At 44.3% G+C, this 19,018-nt stretch overlaps 1 protein-coding gene across 4 annotated transcripts in view; it reads left to right on the plus strand.

The window, feature by feature from the left end:
- The window catches only part of SIL1 (SIL1 nucleotide exchange factor), a 253,145-nt gene that overhangs the window by 51,571 nt on the left and 182,556 nt on the right, over positions 1–19,018 (plus strand). Inside the window, exon 2 of one of the 4 annotated variants that reach the window (XM_046668574.1) lies at positions 13,160–13,261. The exons of 2 other annotated variants lie outside the window; for them this stretch is intronic. Coding sequence is in view for 1 of the 2 variants with exons in the window: in XM_046668571.1 (XP_046524527.1) it covers positions 15,716–15,759 (44 nt within the window). In the remaining variant the exon portion in view is untranslated. Of the gene's footprint in view, positions 1–13,159; positions 13,262–15,700; positions 15,760–19,018 lie in introns of those variants that run through there. One more of the 4 variants, XM_046668571.1, reaches the window with a different exon arrangement.

Below are 19,018 nucleotides of genomic sequence, written 5' to 3' on the forward strand. Positions count from 1 at the left end.
CCCTGGGCTCTCCCCACAGGGATACCGGATAAAGCGGAGAGTGGGTGCCTGCAATCCTCCCCAGGTGGTTCTGATTTGGGTGGTCCTGAAATCCTCGCTTTGAGATTCTCTGCTTCAGAATGCTGTTGACATATGATCCCCGGAATGGCGCTCCTGGTGGGGAAGACCAGGAGTCAGGAAATGCCCAACACCTGAAAGGCCAGTGGGAGCTTCCTTTGCACTATAAGAGGTAGAGGACCAGCCGTTTGATGCCTTAAAAATATATATATATATATTAATGACCCATATGTAAGATCAGTTTTCTAAAAAATGTTTTAAAATGCCTGGCTTTGATTCAGGCCTGGCTGGTGTTCCTGCTTCAATAAAACAAAACCAAACTGCAAACTGCTTTGGGGGATTGAGGGAGTTAGATTAACCCAGACTAGGTAGGCTGGAGAACGAATCCTCCATGTTTTCTAAGAGAAGAAACTGATGTGTTTATAAACACTAACAGTGTTTGTTTTGACACTGTGAAAGGTGTTTTGTATCTGTGTGTCTTTTTAGCTCTCATCTCACCCAAGTTGTTTTCTTATAAAAGTATAGCTGGATTTGGGGATTGGATACAATTTTGTTGGAAGCCAGGGCATGAGAGTATTAGGATTGATGTTTATATAACATAGATCAGGACTTTGTCTGTGGTTTCAGTTGAGACGATGGCCCTTAGGTTTTTAAGAAGGCATTGCCACACGAGATTTATTTTAACCTTTCTTTTCGGTGTTTAGTGAATTTAACCTGCTAATTAATATTTGTGCTGTTCTGATGAAATTGGCCACAGAAAAGACTTACTTGCCTCCATTTTACAGATGGTGGGAATGAGGAATATGTTAGCAGGGATGTGCTGGACCAGGAATGAAAAGTTGCCTTGTACTCTGATTCCTTTCTTTCCCTTCCCTGCTGTCTTTGAAGGCCAGCTATTTACTTGTTGGTGTGCTTCCTTGACAGGAAAAAAGGCTAATGAAATGAAACTGAAGAGTAACAAAAGGGGTTTTAAAATAAACGTGCTAGAATTTAATCCTTCAATGAGTGTTGCTCTCCTTTAGAGTGGTATTTGTAGGTGTGGGTGGTGGGGGTTGAGGGTGGCATCATTTAAGTGATACGGCCATTGTCCAAACCAATCTTGAAAATCCACTTCTGAAATTGTCTTCAGTGATGTTTTTGAACCATGTGAGAGATCAGTCTCATTAACGCATGATACCATACTGCGTTTTTTTTAAATTTATTTTTTTTACCTCAAATGGCATGGTTAAGTATCCTTATCAGCTGACTTGTCTTCAGATGAGTTAATGGTTCTTTTGAAGTGGACTAATGGATTTTTGGAGTGTGGTGAATGTGAGTTTGGATTCTGAGTCTATCACTTATTAGCCACATGACCTTAGACAAGTTATTTCACCTCTTAGGCTTGGTTTTCCACTGCATAAAAATGGGAATAGTATTTATTTTGAAGAGTGGTTAAATGAGGTAATACATATTAAAGCTCAGGACATAGGAATGCAGTAACTGTTTTACCCTCAAAGAATGAAGATTTGTTCTTAATGAGAATATTAAAAAAAAAATGACAGTTTCTAAAGGCAAGTTGTACCTTTTTCCAAATAGGTGGATGCCTTCTAATTCTCTTTTCGTTATGTTTGTGGATTCATGCTCTGACTTTCTCATTCTGCCTCCTGTCTTTTTCTTCATTCATTTTCTGTCCTTTCCTAAGCGAAGCTGTGCTGCAGATGCTCTCTGCCTCTTGGAGTAAGCCTCTTTTCAGGAGAGCTAATCTGAACATTCTTACAGTGCCAGCTCATTGGTCGTGTATTCGTGGGGATTTTTCTCTGGGGCCTCAGCTGGTGCTTAGATCATGCTTGGTAGCACAGGCATCTCTGACTCCTGGATTTGGTGTCAATTTGGAGACCTGTCCTTGTGGAGCTAATCTTTTCTCTTTCTGAGCAAGGATGAATACCTTATCCTTTTCTGAGTCAGCTGTAAGCTGCAAACCTTAGTCTTCCACAACATAGAGCTTCTTATTTTCATTATATGTTGTCTAAAGAGAGAATATCCTGCCCTTTTCTTTTCTCCATTTACTTCCACCAAGGGTTTCACTGCTGAGTAGGGGAGGAGGGATAGACTGTTGCCATTCAGGTGGGGCTTTGGGTAACCCTTGATTCCTAGCTTCAGTAACTGAGTTTGTCTTTGGGACAAAAAGCTTGTAAAAGATTCAAGCTGCTCAAGACACATGTGAAGAACCTCTTGGAATTTCCCTGACTTGTGAAGAGTTTACACCTGGCATCCTCACTTTTGCAGTATTCTGTCTCGGAGACTGAGAATTCAGAAGCAACAGAACTATGTTCAGCACAGATTTGTAGTTCTTGTTCCTTCAGATTTCACCAGGGATCTCACAGACAAGGGTATGGTTGTGTTGGCTGGCCGTGTCTGCCCTCATTCTCCCAATAGTACCCTTGGCTTCAGTGTTTGAGCCATTGAGAAGTGTCTTAGTAAGTTATGGGCTGTTATAACAGACTGCTGTAGCCTGGGTAGCTTAAGTAACAAACATTTATTTTTCACAGTTCTGAGGCTGGAAATGTGAGATGAGAGTGCCAGTATGCTCAGGTTCTTATGCAAACTGGGTCAGCCCTTTAGACATCTAATCAAGTATTTCTCAACATTTTGTTCATTATCACCTTTTGAGACTTTTTTTTCCTAATTGTCCCCTCCCCCAATGGAATTTTAATACCACAGATATACTATGTATCTGTTTATGTACTGTAGCCCTTTGGAGGGCCACAAATTGTTGTAATATCTAAGATTTCTCTTCCCCAAGAATCAATTTTCACCTTCTTGTGAGCAATATTGCCCTCATTGAGAATTCATGGTCTTATCCTATATTCTCTTTCTAATATAGTTAACAAGGCTTGTTTTCTATCCAGAAGACCCAGCTCTTACCACAAGCTTTTTCAATGCCTCAAACACCAAACTGGTAAAAGCAGGAGAATGTTATCTCATCCAATCCTCGCATCAATCTTGTAAGATAGTTGGTATTACCCTGTTTTACAGACGAAGAAACTGAGGCTCAGTGAGGGTAAGTGATTTGACCTAGGTCAAAAAGTTTGGTGCAGCCAGGCTTTAAACCCAGTTCTGACTCCAAAGCTATTTCTATTGAACTGTGCTGTTCCCCCTGCCCACCCGCACATGAGTCGACAGTCATCAGCAGGACATTTGACCATTCATCTTATTTTCTCCAGGTCGTAATAGGTGCCAGACCCAGTGGAAGATGTTGGGGTCATTAAAGTGAAAAAGAGTTCCTGCTGTGGAAGAGCTTACTGAGTTTTTCCAGGATTGAGATGCCTTAGGGCTAGTGCCCTTGTTACCCTTTCCTGTTTGGGCCTCTTGTGAGATGTCTGACTGTAGCTAAGGGCTATCATGGAAAGAGTTGAGTTAGTTGGCCTTTAGGAGGTTCAAAGCTGTGAATTTGTCCTTACTAGTTCCATTTTCCAACCAGCTGAGCTGTTTCTAATTGCTGAGCATGTTGTGTACATGATATAACCAAAAAGGTGTAGCAGGGGGGCTGGCCTGGTGGTGCAGCGGTTAAGTGCACACGTTCCTCTTCGGCTGCCCAGGGTTCACTGGTTTGGATCCCAGGTGCGGACACGGCACCGCTTGGCGTGCCAGTGTGGTAGGCGTCCCACATATAAAGTAGAGGAAGATGGGCACAGGTGTTAGCTCAGGGCCAGTCTTCCTCAGCAAAAAGTGGAGTATTGGCAGCAGATGTTAGCTCAGGGCTAATCTTCCTTAAAAAAAAAAAAAAAATGGTGTAGCAGGCCCAATAAGCTCCTTGGCCATTAGATATTTATGAGCATGAGAATTGGTAAGAATCACATTTCTGCTTTGCTTATTGATATTCTTGATAATTCAGAGGAGAAGTTGTTTATCCCTTTCTGAAGTTATTCCATATTGTCTGCCTCAAAACCTAATACTTTTAAGAAAGTTGGAGAAGAAATGGAAAGTGGGTGGAGGTGGAGGTGGGAGGGGTAATTTTTATCTGGACTTCTCCAAAGAAGCTAGAATTGAGTTTCTTCTTTTTTTTTTTTTGATGAGGAAGATGGGCCCTGAGCTACCATCTGTTGCCAATCTTCCTCTTTTTTTTTTCTCCCCAAAGCCCCAGTGCATAGTTATATATCCTAGTTGTAAGTCCTTCTAGTTCTTCTATGTGGGATGCTGCCACAGCATGGCTTGATGAGTGGTCTATAGGTCTGCACCCAGGATCCGAACCAGTGAACCCTGGGCCGCCAAAGTGGAGCATGCCAACTTAACCACTACGCCACTGGGCTGGCCCCCTGAGTTTGTTCTTTATACTTTTTATTTTCTTCCAGATCTTGGACTTTTGAGGTGTTCCATTTACCATCTCATTCTCTGGTGCCTCCTTGGTCTTCCTTTTTCGTAGCTGAGCCTGCTGTGTTGGCCCAGGTGTTCTTGGACTAGAACTTGGAGATTTTGGGTAGTGTCTGATATTTAGCCCATTGTCACATGTCATATCCACAGAGAAATGAGAAGGGGTATGTTTCTGAGGTCTGCTTGCTGGCTATGTCTTGACTGAGGATCTTCTTGATTATGCCTCTTGATTACCACTTATCATCACGGGCAGAGGGGCATCACAGTAGTCAGCGAACTGATCCATTTCTAGCCACTTCCCTTTCTGCGAGTAGTCTGTCCCCTTTGTCTTGTGAGGGGGAGGAGTTTTAGAAACTGGAAGAAGAATCAGAGATGCATCACAAAGGTCTGGTGAAGGCTGATGCCAGTGGACTTTTAAATGGACATTTCTTTATGTCTGAGAATAGTTTCATGCTTGTGCTTCTTATTTCTGTGAGACTCCCAAGGGAGGAGTCTGACCAAACTCTAGAAAACCAGCAGGCTTCAGTTCAGTGCAAGTAACATAAAGTAGGACAGTCGATACAGAGAACATTGATCAGTCACGCTTTGAATCCAGTTGGTAGTAGACATTGGACACTTAAGGGACCAGTTCCTAAACAAGGTATTTAAAGTCGATTTTGTGACCCTCAGCATCTCATACTCATGGAGAGTTGGGTTTGATTGTATTCATGAATCAAATTCTCCCTCCTTGGACCCTGTTGCTGAAGTCTGAAATCATGGTGTTTCTGGGCTGGAAGAGGTTGTCCTACAAGTCTATATCAATTTCATTGCAAACATCAGGGCTGGGTCTGGTTCAGATCCAGGAGATGGCTGTTCATGGTTTCTTGGATGCATAAAGAGTCAGGAGATACCCTTCTAGGTGTGTTGCCACCCAGTGCTTCAGTTTTGCATTCGATGGGTTCTTACTTTACTGATGACAAAACTGAGCCCCAGAAAGGTGAAATGGGTCACATACCTTTTTTAGGACCACCGTTGTATTTAGTGGCAGAGCTGAGATTCAAGCCAGAGCGTTCACAGAAGGTGGCCATAGAAGTTGTTAGAGTTATTTAAGGCCTTGTAAAGATGCAAGATGCAGTTGCAGTCAAAAATCTCCAGTGAGGGAGAAGGCCCCACCTCCACTGACTGGGTTGTTCATTATCTTATTACTCTCACTGGTGAGGTTTTTGGCTGTCATGCTGATTTTTCTCCTGTTCATGTTTGTGTGTTTCCTTTTGCTCTTACCCCGGAGGAAATAGATTTGAAGTTTTCCCCTGCTTTAAAAACACAGAAATAGTGCTCAGGCCAGACTTCTGTGAGTGTGTTCTGTAAAGAATGGGGCCATTGCACTAGTGGACCTTATCTGTTGACCCAAGCAAACCTTTGATACATCTCTAAAAGAGAAAGACAGTGAGGGAATGAATGGTATGTCAGAGTGGTTTAAAAACACTATGGAGTCAGCTTACTTGGTTTCGTATTCTGTTATTTACTTACTAGCTGTCAGATGGTGAACAAATTACTTATTTTCCCTAAGCCTTACTTTCATGATCTGTAGAATGGGAATAATAATAGCTACTTTTGTAGCTGTCTTGAGAATTAATTGAGAGAATGTATATGGAAAGTGCTTCCTCTGGCACAATGTAAGTGCCTCGTATTATCATCAATAATGACAACAGCAGTAGTTTCCAGTTCCTGACCCAAGGCTGGGTTAGAGGATAAGTTATGCTGACCAAGGAAGTGTCATCTTATGCATCTCATCATTGTCTGTCTTGGTTGGTTGGTTTATTATTCATATCAATAGTCATAGTTACCTTGTGCTGAATAACTAAAAGTTGTGAATAGCAAGGAACTTCACAGTTTCTCTGCTGTCTTCTCCATTACTTGGCTTAGTTCTCACTTTTCTGAGTCCCAGCCAGTGGGCCCTGTTTCCTGGGCAGTGTCTGACATGAGGACACTCACGGAGCAGGGCTGGCTGGTCAAGAGCCTGCCTGGGGCCTTCTGACAGTGTGTTCTCCTTGTCTCTTGCCTTCTGCTCTTTAGCCAGACATGAAGCAATTAGCTCATTAAGGGAACTTTGACTTCTGTCACAACTTTCTTCTGATTTGTATGTCCATTTCTGGTCCTTGTGCAAGGCCAGGGAGGCACAGTATAATACACTGACCCTGATTTTGTGCTCAAGTTGACTCTCTTTCCCTTTGAGATTTACAGTTGGTTCAGTGTATCAGTGGGGGTAGGAGTGGAGAAAAAGCCCCTGAAGCTACTACCCCCCCCCCATTATATTGATCTCAAGCTGAGTTTTAAAATCCTGAGCCCCGGGGCTGGCCCCGTGGCCGAGTGGTTAAGTTCACGCGCTCCGCAGCAGGCGGCTCAGTGTTTTGTTGGTTTGAATCCTGGGTGCGGACATGGCACTGCTCATCAAACCACGCTGAGGCAGCGTCCCACATGCCACAACTAGAAGGACCCACAACGAAGAATATACAACTATGTACCGGGAGGCTTTGGGGAGAAAAAGTAAAAAGTAAAATAAAATCTTTAAAAAAAACCCAAAAAAACAAAAAACCAAAACCTGAGCACCATATTGATAGCTTGTGACTTATTCCAAATGAAACAAATAGGATAAAACCTCATTATTTTGGGGAAAGACCAGTCTGAACTGGTAAAAAAAAAGTTAAAGAGTATTTTCAAAGAAATGCCATTGTCTTAAATTTTTTGGCGAGCCTCTGCAGTATCTTTTTCACCTAGTCTTACTGCTTCCCCTGTTTCCTGTAACTGCTCCTGAGTTATTACAGGAGCCTCCTCCTATCTTCTGCCTTAGCTTCCTCCAGGACGTTGTGTACCATTGCCCCTTGGGGTCTTCCTAAATACAGTGCTGATGGGGGGACATTCAAGTTTAGAAGCCTTCACCACTGAAGGCACCCACTGGCTGCTGAATAAACTTCAAAGTATCAGTCGTCCTGTTGTTCCATGCCTATCATGGTGTATCCCTGTCCTACCACTTTAATTATATTCTCTACCTTTACTCACGTGTACCCTTTGCTTCTGATAAACTGGTCCACATGTGGTCCTCTAAGCATGCCTCATGTTTGTCTCTGCCAATTCTTTTGCCCAGAGTACCCTCTCCTTAGTTTCCTACTTTATGCTGCAGAGCTGCCTTCTTCAGCAAGCCTTGCCTGATGCCTTCTCATCTATATCCCCATAGCAACACTTTGATTATGATTCAGCGTACTTTATCCTGGTTAGTTGTTTTGTCTCTTATTATATGAGCTTCTCAAGGTGACGGGCTGTGCTTTATTTTGTGTCTCCAGCATAATGCTGAGTGTAACATGCACGTCATAAATGCTTGTTGAATGAATGAATACGTGAAAGCCTGAGAAATGATAACAGTCGTGTTCAAAATCCCAGTTCCTCCCTGAAGCATTCCTTGATTCCTAGTCACAGGGAATCTGGCATGTTCAAATCCTGGAACCCTCTGTGTCTGAAGCAGTCTGATTCTTCAGAGTGTCTTATCTTCCCAACTGTATTATAAATTCCTGGAGGGCAGAAACTGTATCCCTCTTTCCTCTTTGTGTAGCCAGCCCCCAGCACAGTTCTTGGCACATAGAGGGTGTTTAATAAATGCTTGTGAATGCGGGAGTCCTGTTGTTTGGGCAACTGATGTGCCTACTAGTTCATCAGCCTCCTCTGTTACTCACTGGCCAGGGGTCTCTGACGCAAAGATTTTTTTTTTTTAAAGATTTAATTTTTCCTTTTTCTCCCCAAAGCTCCCTGGTACATAGTTGTATATATATACTTTTTGGTTGTGGGTCCTTCTAGTTGTGGCGTGTGGGATGCTGCCTCAGCGTGGCTTGACGAGCGGTGCCACGTCCACGCCCAGGATTCAAACCGGCAAAACCCTGGGCGGTGGAAGCGGAGCGCACGAACTTAACCACTTGGCCGCAGGGCCGGCCCTCAAAGATGTTTTTAGGGCTGGGTAGGGAACAGTCAGTGTGAGGCAACAGGGAATGGTGGGGCTGTGTCAAACTGGAGTGCTCATGTGCTCCATGGGGGACAGCTGCTACTCAGCCTATTGTTGTCATGGGTGAGTGTGGCTCTAGCGGCCTCCTCGTCTCATATTACAAGAGAAGCCAGAAATCCAGACTTTTATGTGAAATCCCCAGGAACTACTAAAGTGCACCTATGGGGCCAGATTTAACTTATAGGCTACCCATTTGTGACTTTTGGGTAGAGGCTGGAATTTCATACGTTTAAGTTACTTGTGGAAGAAGAAAGGGAGGGGTGGGCATAACCTGAAAGCTTTTGAGAGAGGTTTGGTGAAAGTCTATCTTTGGTTGAGAGTATCCTGATAATTTTCTATGGGTGTTGTCTTAGTCTCTTGGGCCGAGTCCTGCAGAGACCATCTGTGGTCTGAGTTTCATCCATCTTTGTAATTCTGTCCCTGGAAAGATGGTGACCTAGGGACTTCAGTGGTTTTTGCCCTTTTTGCCCAGCCTTCACTGAGGCAGGTTTGACAGTTGTTCTTCCTTCTGTCTACTTCTAGGGGCCTGGTGGTCAGGCTGGTACAGTGTGAGGTCCCAGAGACCATTCCTGTTAATGGCTTCTCTGAGACAGAGTTCTGGGTAAACAAGCACAACTGAAAGGGAAATAGATTGTACAAAATCATTGCCTAAATGTGGTCAGCCAAGGGGCAAAGCAGTGTAATAGCCAGAAGGAAATCTGCACCTCCGTGGAAGCTTTCACAGGGCAATATCTTATCCTCTGCCTGTCCCATTCTTTTCATAGTCCCTAAGTGCCCCTGGCACTGCTTACTTGATTGGCATTACCTTCTACATTGGAGGCAGAAACTAGCTGATTGAAATACCTCTGAAAGAATACATGAGAAACTGAAAAGAGTGGTTGTCTCTGATGAGGTGCCCTAGGTAGCTGGAGAATGGGGAGGTGGGAGACTTACTTTTCACTGTATACTTTTGTGTGCTTTTTCAAATTTGAACCATGTGCATGTATTGTTATTATTTTTTTAATGTAGCTGAGCAGACCCAAGTGTGGTCTCCTCTTCAAATTTCACTCTTGTCACTTTTTTCCTGAAGTGTGGGTTTCTCTGCCAACACCTGGACACAGTCACTGTAGACTGCCTCTTGGAGGTGACAGCCTTGCCTCTCTGCTCCCGAGAAGTGTCTTAGGGTTTCTCACCCAGGGGTCTTTGGAATAACAATCAGGCCTAAAGTATGTTCAGTATTTTACTGTTTTTAAAGGGCTTTCAAATATATTATTTTATCTGATCCTTACATCATCCCCATTTTATAGAGGTGAGAAATTGAGGTTCAGAGAATCTAAATGACTTACTCAGGGTGATACCAGCTGGTTAGGGTAGAGCCGTGACTAATCCAGATAGCTTTGTTTCACATTCATGCCCTTTGCTCTTATTTCTTGTGGCAATGAGGTCATCTTCTCTTTTTGGAATTTTCTTATGGGTTTTCAAAGCTATTTCAGTTGTGGCAGGAGTGGAGCTGTGGTGTTCTCTCTTTTCTCTTTTGGTTCTATCCTTCCCCTCTTTAAGACTCTCAGTTATGTAGGTCTGTCTTCACTGGAAAAAAGGGGTCTGTAGTAGCTTTCTCCATTTTCTAGATAAGGTAAACTAAGTCTCCATTGGGGTGATACCTTTTAGGGAAGTTTGAATTGACACTCTGCTTTCCTATTCTTTGTTGAGTATTATTGCTGCTATTAGGCAGAGGGCTTTGTTTCCAGGTTATAAATCTTTTTAGCAAAGAAGTAAGTGTGGAATAGAATTGGAAGGACTTGTGTAGTCCTTGGATATAATTAATGCTCCACATCCCAGAGAGAGTAAACATTGTAAAGTGTGCAAGATGGGCTTGGATTAATATCCTGACAACATATGGCTTGGCATGTAGGGCACTCCTGGGAGACCTGTCTCACCACACACAGCCTGCCTTTGCCGGGTGGCCCCTTCCCACAGGTCTTCCCAGCAGCTGTTGTGCACCTGGGTGAATCATCAGCTTCCCTAAGAGTTGAAAAAGAACAATTTTAACTGATGAAAGCCCTCATACAGGAGGCAAAATAGACAGACAACCCTGAGAGACAGTATGTTTTAGTACTACTTAGCTTCCCCTGAGTTTGGCCAGGGTATTCACTTCCATTAGAAACACTGGCTGAGCCTCACCACTGGTCTCTTAAGAATACAGCATTGAAAATCATCTTGCCCTTTCTACTCGGCTGCCCCTGACATCATGGGTGTGGAAGGTCTCTGAAAGCTCCAGAGAGGCAGGGAGCACCAAGGCTCGGTTGCTTCTAAGGACCAAGCGGAAGTCTTTGACTCTGTACCTCTTCTATTCCTTCTTAAATTAGGATTAGGTTGCCTTCGAAGAGAATTCTCTGCATTACTGACACACTCAGAGTGGGAGAGGCTCCTGGTACCTCCTTTGCAATCTTTGAAGAGAACTTGTTGGGGGCATGTAGAGATCATGCTTGGGTTGTCTTTTCCTCACCTAGCCCTGACTTGTGCTATGCCAAAGAGAGTTGTCCCAGAGATACGTACCAGCTGATGGCTTAGTCAGGGCCTCTCTGGTTGGCAGTTTTATAGGTCCAGAAGCTCAGCTAATTCACTCAGGTTTAAGTTCCAGTAGGCTGTCTCAAGCACATGAAATTCATGAGACCATCCAGCCACAGTTCCAGTTAACTAATTAACTCTAAGAAACATGACTGCCAAGTTGATTTGTGTGGACGGGTAGGAGTGTCTCCTCTATAGGAAAGGTTAGCTGGGAAGCCAGCTCAGCCCTACAGGGAATCCAGGTGAAGTATGGAGGAAAGGTCTTGGCTATAGGATCAGATATACCCAGATTAAACCATGAACTAGCTCTGAGACTTCAGGTGAGTTATTTAACCTCTCTGCTCCTACTTCTTCATCTGTAAAACTTCCTGGGGTTTTCAGATATGTACGTAGTAAGCACTCAGTAAATGTTTCATCCTGTTTATTCCCCTCTCTTCTTCCCTATCCTCTTCTCTCCTCCCAGCATTGTCCTTCTAGGGCTATATCTGTGGTCTGACCACAACAGGCTTGTTAGTCTGTTAGGGCACCAGGAATGTATTGGAGAGAGGCTCATTTTCATTCTTTAGGTTCCCTTTTATCTATCTTTTGCAGACCACAGCCCTTCTTTTACCACAGGTTATAGTAGGAACAACTAGATTCTACCTCTCCTCAATCCATTCCAACTTGAGGAATCTTTCTGGTTACCATTCAATCTACAGTTCTTTGCTGAGCACTCACTATGTGTCAGGTCCTGCTTGGCCATGAGAACATAGTGGTCAGTGAGACAGATATGGTCCCCGTCCTCAGTAACACCTCTCCGAACCCCCTCTGTGGCTGACTGGTCTTATTCATTCTTTGTTGCTTCATACTAATTTCCTTCTGAGAGGGCAATCGTCTCTGTAGACCTATGGGAAGTGCCCCTTTTTGCTGCCTGGGCCTTGTCAGTTGGCTTGCCTGCTCCCAAGTGATGAAAGCAGCGTGCTGAGGCTGAAGGAGAAAGCCCTGCGGGCTACTACTACCTTGGCCACACATGTCTCAAAAGCCTGTGCTTGGTACTCTTGAATGTTCCTTTTCTCCTTGCACACAGATTTTAGTGTTCACTGCTAATTTAAATTCAAATAACCTTCCACCCCCTCTCCACCTTAAAAAAAAAAAAAAAAGAAAAAAAGCCCTGTGTATTAAAGGTAGAGAACAAAGGCCAGCCCCGGACTCTTGCTGGCGTTTGTTTTATCATGTGTGTTTTTTATGTAGCTTTGCTATGGGTTGCTTTTACTTTAATAAGGCTAATGTGTAATTTAGGCATTTTGATATTCTGCAGTCATAGAATCTCATATCTTTACGTTAAATAGTGTGACAGGTAGATTCAGGAGCTTTGGCCAACAGTGAGACTTGCTTCTCCACTTTGGACTCCAGACTGCATCTTGACCCCTAGTGGGCCCTGCATAAAGAAGGCCCAGCAGCCAGGCTGATGAATTTCTCAGCTACAAAGTAGGGGCCTGAAGATTGCCCTCTGCTCCCTCCTTTTCTCCCTGTTGCCAATTTTACCAGCAGTTGTCAAGAAGTGTGTGTGAGGCATAGGTAGAATGGCTCGCTGGGAGCCATTTATTTGAGAACTCCCAGAGAAGTGCATTTTCCTCTCCTCCTTCTCTTGCTGTGATGTGCAGCATTGTGATTTGGTACTGCTTGTCCTTCTGCAATACTGAGGTCTGTGTGTGACTCCTCCAGCCCTCGTGGGATTTTCAACAATAAATTGCTTGCTGGTTGGTGTATCCCACAAATTCCATCACCTTCCCAGGAGCGAGGGAGTGTGTCAACAATTAGGAACGTAGTGGAGCCTCTGTTTCTGGCACTGTGACCACTGACACTATGGTGGTTGAGCCCAGATGAGCCATGTTTCCTATTGCTGTTGGGGCTGGGCATTTGCTATGGTTGGATTTAGCTTTAAGAGTCACACTAGAGGCTTGGCTGGAAAGGAGAAAGTACTGTGTAATTATTGCTTATGTACCAGTTAAACCTATCAGCCAACAGATGTCAAGTGCAGGAAAAAAGTGCAATAATGTTATTATAATGGCATAATAGTTATCATTATAATAATAATCTGGCATAGCTTTTGATAAGAGGAAGATCCTGAAATGAGTGCAGGGGGAAGGGTTAACCTTGAACTACAGCACAATGAATGCGTGCTTAACCTTGCAGGAGATGCTATGTGGATGCAGATGATTCAGGTATGGAGTTGCTATCCTCTCTACATAGCTAGAGGAGCTGTGGAGACTTCAGCTGGGGTTGTCTGCTCTGCAGGTACTGTCTTTCTCATGGTGTGATGGAGCACCCACCATCCCATGGTTTAAGGTACTCTGGGTTGCAGGATTACCATCCCAGCACCCAGCAGCAGTGGGTTCTGGGAAAGGCAGAGACTTCGTCTGTGTGGATCTTTTTGGGATTTTCAGAAAATCCAGCTTCATACCCATAGCTACAGCAAACTGCGCTTTCTACAGCAAACTACGCTCCATACCTAAGGAGTGGTGAAGTACCCTAATTATGTCATACTAATGGTGGCAAGCTGTGCTTGTGAAAGATGGCTTTTCCTTATCTAGAGAGCTTGCTGGAGCTACATTCCTGTTCTGGTTAGAAAGGTGGTGATGCAGGGTTGAGGAGCAGAGCTGGACTCATAGATGACCCGCAAAGGCAGCACTGGGGTAGGAGAAAGAGTCTTTGGATTCAGGCAGACCTGGGTTTGCTCCTGACCTTGCCATTCACTGGCTGTTGGACAAGTTGTTTTAACCTCCCTGAGCGTCAGCTCCCTGTCTGTGTATGTGCTCCTCTATTTCTCCTTTGTTTTTCACTAACAGCCCTGTCTCTGAAGTACCTATCACTGTGCTTGCCACTAAGTAGAGCTTAGTAAATGCTTCTGGTCTGCCGCCCCCCGCCCCGGCCTACCCGAAAGAGTAGAAGGGCAAGGACAAGACCCTCCTGCTTCTGTAGGGAATTTTTAGAGTTTTAAGTGGGCTTCTTCAGGTGCTGGGATTGCTTCTTTGAACCACCATCTCTAGACCTCCTCTGAAGCTGCCTCATCAGGGGAGACTTTGATATTTAATGTTTGGGCACATCTCTGCTTTATCCAAAGAGTAAAAGACAAGGTTTAAAATCCCTTCAGGGAACTACCTGTATACCTGCTTCTGCCTCAGCCCTCAGCAGCCTTGCTTCCCCTCCCCTTTTTCCTCTGGGTGGGTCATTTGGGGGCGCTGCCTGCTCTGGGGAGTACTTGTTTCTTGCAGAGGCTGCTAGTTGTTTGGCTCAGTCTCTTTACTGGGTAAAGGTTTTTGTGTTTCTTTCTGCCTGGGTCTTTGCTGTGGACTTTTATTTTGGAAGCCAGAGCACTCAGACAAGGTGATATCTTTTTAGACTATTTTTGGCTGTAGGCCAGCTTATCACTATGGCTACCACTGCTTAGAGAAAGGCAGGACATAGACAGTAACTTCTATAAGAAATTTGGGAAGAGAAAGGGGGAAGGGAAAGAATAGTTTGGCTTAAGGTCAGAAGGGGAGAACTGCTTCTCTAAGCAGAACCATTTGATTTGGGCAGAGCTTCACTTCCCTTCTCTCTGAAATTTTTCTTCTTTTAGTCAACAAACATATATATAGTATCTGTTACATTCTAGACACTTTGGTAAGCCCTGAGATACAGTCATGACCAAGTCATATACGGTTCCTGCTCAGAGTGTGTTGATGAATATAGACATTAGTCAAATTATAATTACACCATAAATGTAAAATTATAATTGTAATAAATGTGTTGAAAGAAAGGAATGTGGTACCATGAGAACATTTGATAGGGATTTGGCTTGTAGGGAAGGTTTTCTTGAGGAAGTGATGTTTGAGTTAAATTGTGAAGAACAAGCAGTTGTTTACTAAGCAAAGCAACATGAGGTTGAAGAGCGTTTCAGACTGAGGGCCCAGCTTTTACAAAGGCTCCAGGGTGGTGGCAGAGGGCAAAGAAGCATGACTTCTATGTGGAACTGATAGAAAATGTGGCCGGAGCACAGAGAGTGAGAGGAGATGGTTACGAGATGAGGCTGGCGGGACTGGCAAGGGCAGGCCTGGTCAGACATGGCAAGGCATTTTGTGCTGACCTGGAGAGCAGAGAATCCTTTGGAGGGTTGTTAGTCGTGGTTGTGGTGGTGAGATGATTGGATTTTCAGTATGAGCAGATCACTCTGTCAGACGGTACATTGGATGTGTTTTGACAAGGGAGTGAGAATGAGGATCAGAAAAAGAACATTACTGTAGTTAGTTGCTTGCTTTCCTTCAGTCAGCTAAATGATGATCTTGAGACTGACCTCCTGAAGTGTTGCCATGTTCCTCCTGAGTCAAGTCCTCTCTCAGTGCCCATGGCCAGTGTGTTGGGGCCACCTGGCCACTCAGCAGACATAGTGGCTCAGAGTGCTGGTATTTGGCATTTTTCCACCTTCCCAGAAAAAGGCCTGGATGTTTTAGGCCTGTCACTGGTTAATATCTGACAGCAACAAAGCCCTTTGTAACCTGTTGTCTCACCATCCCTCTGTTGGCTGTCACTACTGGGTGAGGGCTACCCTTTCACCTTGGACCACTTCAGTCACTGATGTGGGTAACTCCCTGAGATGTGGTGTGCTGAGTTAGCAAAGCCAGCACGTGTGGTTTGTGTAACATTCAGTTCTGGTTGATGTAGTGTGTACATGTTCTCTCTTGGCAGCAGCCAATGTCTGGAGGGCCGGAAATGGGCTGTGGATATTCTCCCATTGTATATCCAGGAAGACTCAGGTATGGAAGGGACCTATGGTATAAAGAAGCCTGGGCCAGAGTCACACACTGTCAAACCAAGTGTAAAATGTGTAGTAGGTGGTTCCAGACTCTAGACCAGAGCCCTTCCTCAGCAATACTGTGCCCTTGTCCACCACTCCTTTCACATACTCAGCTGGAAGGCTGTGTTGCACAGTGGTTGGAAGTATGTGACCTTTGGACTTGGATAGACCTTAGTTAGAATCTCAACTTTACCACCTACAAGCTGTGTGACTTTGGACAAGTTACTTCACTTCCCTGACCCGTAATTTTCTAACTGGGGAATAATAGTAGTACCTACCTCACAGGGTAGTTATTGTGAAGTATCAATGAGAATAGATGAAAGGTGCTTCGGGTCCTTCACAGGGTAAATGTTGAATAAAAGGTGATAATGATTGTTGTTATGATTTATTTGGATAACTTTTGTTGTTTGATTTACATGTCAGCTGTGTGCTGGACTCCATGTTGGGGATGGTATAAAGATATGGTCTTGGCCTTGAGGTGCTCAGTCTTGTGGTCACTTTTTCTGCTATTTGTCTCATTCTGTTTGGTCATGCATCAGCAAAACAAGGAGTCTCCTAGAGGGGATCCAGCTCAGATGTCCCCTTGGTGACACTTTCTCCTTCTTCAGGCCTCCTCTTTTGCTGCCCCCAGCCTCTAGAAGACCCTCATTCTTGTTTCCTCCCAGCTTGGGGGTGGGGGGTTCTCGGTGAGGTAGCCCTGCTTCCTGCTAGGACTGCACCATCTGGAGCAGCCTTCTCTTTTTGCTGCCTCATGAGTCTCCATTTCTGATAGTGAACATCCCTGGCTCCTCTTATTTATTCCTTAAAACTCTATTGTTGCTGCTACTTTTCCTTTGTAAAATACTGTGTAAGAAAGGTGACATAAAAGAGACCGTGAGAAATAAGCTGGGTTGTATTTTCTGTAAAGGTTTGTTCAGTACCAAGTTATTGAAAGAAAATACTCACCAGTGGTCTCTGGGATAGAGGTGGGGGGATGACCTTTCTAAGGAGACTACATTTGGTGAGGGTGTTGGGGAAGGTTAATTTGATTCCTTGGGGATTGGAAAGGCAGGGGAGAAAGGACAGAGCCTTTCTCTGAATTGGAGCCTATATTGGCTGAGAAGATGAGAGGATGTATTTGTCTAGAGTGTCTGGAGCTGAGTGTGCAGGCCCTGACCTGTACCCCTGCTTTGTTCCTCATTCACGGGACTCGGGGTTGCCATGATGAGTTTATATGTCCCTTCATTCACTCGCCATTTAGTAAGCTTCATGCACTGTATTCTGTAGGAAGAAATAGAATTCCACATCTGGTAATGGTTAGCTTTTTGGCCTTGTTCTGGTACTTCTGTGAGTCAGTTTCCTCATCTGAATAAGGGTGTACTGATGAAATGAGATAATGCACATCATGTGCCTTGCACATGGTAGGTGCTTAGTGAATGGTGAAGAGTATAATACCTTCAAAGAATTCAAACCCTATTGGGAGAGAAGCCATGGATGGGACAGTAGGTGCTGAGAAAGGCTGGCCAAGGGCCTGGAACAGTGAGGTTGGATTTGGGTTGTTAGGGAAGGTTCCTGGGAAAGGTATTTGGAGTCAGGCCTAATCTATGTCCCTCATTGGGGAAGGTGAGTGACTGCTTTGATTATAGGGAAGGCAATAGGCAGAAGGCTTGAGTGGTAACCCAAAACAACTGTTGTCTCTTTTCTCTGTAGGGAAAGGGGGTACAGTCATTAGAGCAAAGTGTTTGGGAATCCGAACTCTTTCGAGGGAGACTGACCTGAGTTCCAGCCCTGGCTCTGCCACGTATATGCTGGGTGGCCTTGGACAAGTCACTTCCCCTCCTCTCTGAGTTTGGTGTTCTCATTTGTAAAAGGGAAATGATAATATCTATTCATAGTGTTGGGTGAAGATTAAATAAAATAATGGGGGCCGGCCCGGTGGCACAGCGGTTAAGTGCGCACATTCTGCTTCTCGGTGGCCCGGGGTTTGCCGGTTTGGATCCCGGGTGCGGACATGGCACCGCTTGGCAAAAGCCATGCTGTGGTAGGCATCCCACGTATAAAGTAGAGGAAGATGGGCATGGATGTTAGCTCAGGGCCAGTCTTCCCAGCAAAAAGAGGAGGATTGGCAGCAGTTCGCTCAGGGCTAATCTTCCTCAAAAAAAAAAATGTATATAAAACACTTAGCACAGTGCCCTTCATATAGTACTGTACATATTCAATAACTGGTAGATTAAAAAACAGTTAAGCATTTCTCTCGGGAAATAAAACTCTTCTAAACTTCTGTGGCCAGATAAATGTTTTGAAAAGTCAGTCTACATCTTGGAATCACTTATCAGCTTCCCTCAATAAGTTCTTAAAGAGCACATCACTCTCTAGCCGCTCACTCTCTGCTGGCTTACCATCATACTTAGAATAAAGTCCAAACTCCCTACTCTGGTTACAGGCCTTTCATGAGCAGACCCCTGCCTGCCTGCCTGCTTGCCTTGGCAGCCACATTCTTTACTCTCTTTCCCTCGCCTTCTATGTTCTGGCCACAGTGACCTTCTTTCTGCTCTGGTACAGAAAGCCTTTGCTCCAACTCTACCCTCTGCCTGGAATGCTCTTCCCTCACCTTCACTTGATTGGCTCCTTGTCATTCAGATCTCAGCTCTGCTGTTACTTAAGAGAAAGGCTCTTCCTTTCCTCTGGTGTAAAGTAACTACTTATGTCACTGTGACATAGCCATGTGATCTTTTTCTTGTTTGGTTCTTGTTGAATCAGTTTTCCCTCCCCAAGAATATAAGTTCCTTAAGCACAGAGACCATGTCTGTCATGTTCGTAGCTGTATCTCAGTACTAGGAACAGTGCCTGGCATATAGTAGATGATCAAACAACATTTGTTGAATGAATGAGCTTGTGAATGAGAATGGATTGTTATTATTCAGAACCTGGGTACACAGATGTTCATACTCATACTGCTTTGTTTCCTAAATAAATGTGATCAAGATGATTATCTTTCTTATTCATTACTTATTAAGTGTCCTCCCCCCTCCCCCTCACTATTAATTGGAACCTTCTAGGGAAAGCCTATTTTTCCCTGGCTTCATTTTATGTGGCTCTCTTTCTTCCTGGCATGTTGTTATTAGAAAGGGGAGTTTGTGTTTGCTGGGCTTTGGTCATTGATTTTTAGGTTTTCTGTTATAAAGAAGCAAGTTTTAGTGCCTTTGCTTGGAATAAAACAAACACAAAAGCTCACCAGG

Source organism: Equus quagga, chromosome 7 (genome assembly GCF_021613505.1).
Source record: "Equus quagga isolate Etosha38 chromosome 7, UCLA_HA_Equagga_1.0, whole genome shotgun sequence".
NCBI classification, from domain to species: Eukaryota; Metazoa; Chordata; class Mammalia; order Perissodactyla; family Equidae; genus Equus; species Equus quagga.